This window comes from Carassius carassius, chromosome 23, assembly GCF_963082965.1.
Source record: "Carassius carassius chromosome 23, fCarCar2.1, whole genome shotgun sequence".
Lineage (NCBI taxonomy): Eukaryota > Metazoa > Chordata > Actinopteri > Cypriniformes > Cyprinidae > Carassius > Carassius carassius.
This window is the reverse complement of record NC_081777.1, coordinates 23574880-23580941: the sequence shown is the minus strand read 5'-3', so window position 1 is coordinate 23580941 and position 6062 is coordinate 23574880. Positions and strand designations below refer to the sequence as shown.

The window sequence follows — 6062 nt, the reverse complement described above, 5'->3', positions numbered from 1 at the left end:
TCACACCGGGACCAGGAGCAGCGCGTGAGCGTCAAGCAGGAGCGTCGCTTTAACAGCAGTGCAGCGGGGGTTTCGGCGTCCGGTCTATTTTTGCTGTGCTTCTCACGCTCAATTAAAGTGAAAGCACACTTTTTTAATACAAAATGTGCTCAAAATGCACAGAATAAGCATGTCAATAGCTTTAAAAACAATGCCTAACAATCTAGTGTTTTAACAATTATGTCAGAAAAGTATAACAAATATGTATTTGCCCATTTAAACTTTTTAATTAATCTTTTTGGGTGAAAGTATGGGGTATTATTATAAAAACAAATGTTGAAAGAACTATACCCATTGTTTGAAATGGTTATACTGTCTGCCGAACACGCTTTGCAGCCGCTGCTGTGATGCTGTACTTATACGCTTCCAGTGTGAATACTCGCGAGAGTCTGCTGCTGCAGTGACGATGTAGTTGCGCGGACGCGCTGCTCGCGCACCGCTCACGCTTGCGGTGTGAAACAGGGGTTAGTGTCAGAATGTGACAGTCACAGTACATCCACAAAGAGGAATTAATTTTTCACCTTGTTAAAATCACAAAAATCGTTTAAAATACAAGTTAATTGAGGCTGAGGCGGCGCGAAACAACTATTAAACGACTGTACCCCAAACTACCGAGCGAAAAAAAAAGTTATACTATTAAAGTTCATATAAAACAAACCAGGCGCTTCCAGGTGAAAACAGTTTATTAAAATGAACGTATTTACAGACAAAATGAAGTTTAGGATTAACAGACTGAAGAATCTAAACAGTACCCTATCAATGTAGTTGAAGTAACACAAAAGTCAGAATTATACATTATTAACTAAGGACATCAGATGAACTGGACAAAGATTGTTTTAATGCTACAAACAGGGTTGGAGATTTGAAAGGCATGTGTACATTTAAATCATCTCTTAAGCATGGTTTGCATGGTTAAATTCAAGATTTGACAAGATAAGAGCAAAAAATGTCTGGATGTAAAACCTGCCAAAAAAAGGGTTACTGGAACTTGATGAGATCACGAAATATTACTTGTTTGGATGGATAAAATGATTTAAAAGTAAAAAATCTTCCAACCCTAACTGGATACAGACAAACATGAATAGCAGCAGGCTTTCTGGGGCAAGCTCACCATTGCATCCAAAGTGCTCATTTTAATGGCAATCTAACTCAAACCCCAACTTCTGTGGCCCAACAGGTATTATCACAGGCAGTAAGGTGCACAAATCTTTGATCTGGTACATTCACATATCAGGGCTCAATAGGGGCACACATCCCTCATTTGGTAAAGAGCAACACTGCACCTCTGAGAAAGCAAGTGCAGGCAGACCATTCTGACCCTTACCTATGGAACTTAAATCAAAGATTAGGAAGACAGAACTATTCTAAAAATGTGTCCATCTTTAGGCAATTCTATCAAGACATTTTGAAAAGGCACACCTAAATGGTAAGGCAGATCTGCATTATGTACTCAGATGCTAGTGCCTATGCAATGCAGAAGGATCCAAGCTTCAGTAAAGACTGTGGTACTTGTACCAAATAGTACAAACACTACAAGTCACAACAGTCTGTGTCATCCTTCTGGCTACAAACAAAGCGGTCTGTGCGCCCAAGTCTTATAGAAGCACCCCTGTAGTTCCCACTTAGGACTGGTTATCTCCTTTTTCTGGGGTTCAATAAATGGTGAGACTAACAGAACGGTTCATCTTTTTCCCGATGAGTCGAGAAGCTCTGGAGCTGGACTGAACTGTGGAACGTGTAAGAACACGGTCTGTGGACAGAACCCTCTCTTCTGCTGCAGCCTTTGCCATCTGAGCTTTCTTTAGCTCCCTGAGAGACGAAAACCAGAATTATTTCAGTTCAACAAAAGTACAAATTCAAACAACAGTTCTAAACAATACTTCTAAAACTAGCCTGAAATCTGCCCCTAGAAATGGAAGAATATATCATACTTCTGCAGAAGCGCGTTCTTGAATTTCTCAGCGTTGAGCTCTACACGGAGCTGATCAGCACTCATTCTGGAAGCAGTCAGAAGAACAGGATGTCTGATGAGGTCAGAGGTTGAAGGTCGCCGTGTTGGGTCAGGATGGATCATAAGCTGTCAGGAAGATAAATCCACATTTTAATCAAGACACCATTCAATGTAGATTTGTCAGAAATAGAAAGCACTAGTGAGAAGTTTAGGGGATTCATTTGTAGTAGAACCCTTACCTTTAACAAGCTTAAAAAATCCTGAGAAAGCACTTGTGGGATATGGGGCAGGATGCCCTGTCGGATTTTATGCCATTTTTCTCCATTGGTAGGAAGGGGCTCTGTTCCAGAGGAACTGATTACAGTCAGAGCAAGGGCAAATATGTCTGCCTTTTTCAGGTTACTGTAGTCCTGTGGGCAAAAACAGCAAAATCAGTATGTGGCACTACATTGTGACCTTCTAGGATTTTCTTTAAGATCAAGAATAAATAATAATATATACCTCTTGAAGAACTTCATTTGCCAGGTATCTGCTGTCACCTTCTTCAACTTGTGGATTGGTAACCGTTGTAACATGACCTAGATCACCTGATATACAAATTACTGTCAATCTCATCCACTTCATAAAGCCACATCTGTATAAAACATGTTACCGTTACAATCATCTGGGTATGTAGTTTTAGTGTCTTACCTATTTTGTACACCACACTTGTGATGGGACCATCTTCTTCATCTTCAAATTCCTCTACACTAGCAACAGGTTTGCGTGAAATGAATATATTGCCTGAAAAAATAAAAATTAATATACAAGTTACAAATGTATAACTCTAAAACACATAAAAAAATAGAATGTGTGTAATGAGCATATACATACTTGGCTTGATATCCATGTGAACAAGTGCTGTAGAGTGAATGTACTTGAGTCCACGAGAGACTTGCAACAGCAGATCCTTCAACTCCATCTCAGAAAGGAAGTGTATGCGTCTATTGTTCTCAGCAATAACATCAGACAGGGTTCCTCCATTGCAGTACTCATTCTGGATCAGCATGTGGTCATCTTCTGCCCAAGCAGAATAATACCTCACAACGTGGGGGTGCTGTCCAAGAACTGCATGTGCATATACCTCACGAAGTGCATTTTGCCTATTGGGGGAGAATTCATAGGAATAAATAAAAAGCAATAAGAATTTCTATTCAATAGCTGGTGTTACGGAGTATATAACAGCATTAAACAAAATATTATGTTATGTTCACTTACTCATCCACAGAGCCTGCCAGGGGCTTTTTGGAACGTTTGATAGCGTAAATACAGCCATCCAACCTCTTGACGCATTTAAAAACAGATCCAAACTCTCCAGAGCCAATCTTCTCCAGCTCATGGAACTCAGACGCATATCTGGACATCATGTTATTCTCCATCATTGTGATCCTCTGTGGAAAATATCAGTTTTTATCAGACACAAAAATAAAGCAGTACTTAACTAGAAGGCCAAGTAGGAATGAACCAAAATTCATTCCATAAATGTTACAAAGCTTAAAAACCTGCCTTAACATCAAGTAACAGAATCTTTGTCAAACAGAACATCCAAAGTCTGATATCAAAAGTTACACTTCAATGTCAGTGTTAATTAGATAAAAGCTAGTCAATAATAAAAAGTTAATTAAATTTTACCTTTGAGGGTGGAATGAGCTCATCATCCATCTCAGGATCACTTGCATCCATGTCTTCTCCACATGAGCTAAAGAAAGAAAAAAAAAGACATTAGTAAACAGAGACATCAAACTCTAGGGGGCAGGAGAGAGTCCTGACTAAGCACATGGCGCGGTGAGTGAGCGAACACGAGGAACTGGTTCTTCGCCAACTTTTTGTCTTGAAACATAATTAGTAAACGGGTTTAACAAACGGTCCTGCAAACCTGTCTCACGGCTGTCCAATATGGCCAAACTGTTTTATTCTACTAAACTACTTCACAGCAGTCCGTAAACTAGAGGTTAACTTGTTTAAAAAGCAAAAAGCACAAGGATAGGCTAGAAAAAAACATGTATATACTATGGTCAACATACTCGTTCCAGTGTGCTCGTTTCCTGGTGTTTCGTTGTAGTGTCGAGGATTGCACCAGAATGGAGTCCGGGGTGAAGGGGTTGATGTTTACTAGAGGTGTCTGGTTTCGTCTTCCGTCCAGACAGGCTTTGCTTGTTGAATCAACATTCTTAAAAAGGGCGACTCTCCGGTTCGTCGATGCCATCGTCCTGGCCCTCGACAATAAGCTCTGTACGTTGGATACAATAATATGCATAATTAATACTCATTTTATACAGCATTTAAAACGCTTTCTTAAAGCCAATATCAAAGCAGACTCAAGTCAGTACGCAAAAAAACGGGGAAAGCCAGAACATTACACATTTCAGATGATGTAATGAAGTGCTAGGATAAATAGACTGATTGTTGTTACACAACTTTGCAGTTAGTCTAATATCTGGGTCACTCTAGGTGAACATCCACCTAGTAGAGGCTCAGAGCTGATTTTCAAATCACAACTACTTCAGTTTATTTTTGAAAAAATAAATAAACATATACATACATACATACATATATATGTTTATTTATTTTTTACACCACGTATAAACAGAAAAAAAATTATAATTTTCTCTATTTTGTATTCAAGTAGAACAGAAGCCAAAATACAATTTTCTGAGTTAACACAATTGTTTTTCGATTTTTTTTGTATATCAGTGACTACAAACCTTTGGGGTATGAGGGGTATCAAACAGCCGGAGTTTTCTGAAAGTTTTATGGGGTGGTGTATCGGGACAGTCCGGGACAGGAGAGCTGGACCCCTCCATGTCATCATGAATGTAACTCCTCTCAGGTGAACTGTCGTAAGCCTGTGGACTTTTCCTTGGCGATGGCGAGCTTTTCATGTAAAAGGCTGGTTTGGCCCGAGACGGTGAGCCGAATCCATCCTCGTCCCAGGACTCGTCGTCGTCTCTGGTTCGGCTGAGTGGGCTGCTACTGCCCGGGTCCGCCGGCCTCTTATCGACGCTGCGCCGCACGGACACCGGCGAGTCCAGCTCCGTGAAGCCCGACTCGGCTCCGGTGCTGTTGTTCGCGTCTTCAATGCTGTCTTCTTCACCGTCACTGACCGAAAACTGCAACTTTTGGCGAACGGGTTTAAGATTTGGAGACTTGCCGTGCCTCCGTGTAACGAAACTCATCTTTCCAGAAAAAAGTTCAGTTTTTGTAAAAAAAAAATAATAATAATAATAACTTAATAAAAAAACAAGTACTTTAAAACTATAAAAAAAAATACCCAGCCCAAGTGGCTGGCAAATCAGGCAGAGATTATGTAACGTTAGTTTAGATAAACATATCTAATACTACTGGCCGTGCAGTGCAACAACCCCAGCGCTGATGAAGAGTCCAGAAAAAACGGTTGTGTGATTCCCAACTTGTCTGCTAACGTTAACGTACGATTATCCGAGGAAAGTATCTTCTCTTGCTGACCGATATCTCCGTGACAAGTCCGTACAAGTTCAGTTTAGTCGCATAAAAACTGATAACGACGTTGTTGTGGTATTAACCAGCGTCCACGGCGACGTATCGGGTGAAAAAATGGCTGCTCCACAAACTTCCAACTGATATCTGAAGAACTAAAAACTTAAAAATAAATCCTGATAGCAATTCCGCGATTTATAAAACGCCGAACTAAGGTAAAACGCTCAAAATATGTCAACGCATCCAAAATCGTGTCGTTTTAGACAATAATGTTTACAAAACTAGTTTGAATGGCGAGCTACTCCTCCCACCAACAAGCGTGGTCAAAGTCTTCCCGCGACCGTTGGTCATGTGACGTAGTTTGTACCAATGAGCGTCGGCTTCCAAAGTTTAAAAGATAGGAGGTTCTGTAGGTGCTACGTCAGCAAGCCCCTCCCCCTAAATGCTCAGTACTGTGACCTGAATTTGGCGCGAATGCTTTTCTTTCATCTACGACGGAATGGTCTTGTTTGATCTTGCACTTGATCAGTGAAAATGCTTCAGTGAAGATAGCTTTTCACATTCTACATTGTAATTG

The 6062-nt window shown here is 40.5% G+C and overlaps 1 protein-coding gene across 1 annotated transcript; it reads right to left on the bottom strand.

Annotated features, from left to right (window-relative positions):
• Positions 1-704: 704 nt before the first annotated feature.
• Positions 705-5898, bottom strand: wee1 (WEE1 G2 checkpoint kinase). The gene is made up of 10 exons (XM_059506636.1): positions 4735-5898; positions 4054-4259; positions 3662-3728; positions 3248-3420; positions 2864-3132; positions 2681-2773; positions 2492-2577; positions 2230-2400; positions 1971-2116; positions 705-1848 (listed from the first exon to the last, which is right to left on the bottom strand). The coding sequence occupies exons 1-10, from the start codon at positions 5203-5205 to the stop codon at positions 1692-1694; spliced, it is 1839 nt and encodes a 612-aa protein (XP_059362619.1). The 5' UTR covers positions 5206-5898; the 3' UTR covers positions 705-1691.
• Positions 5899-6062: the final 164 nt, after the last annotated feature.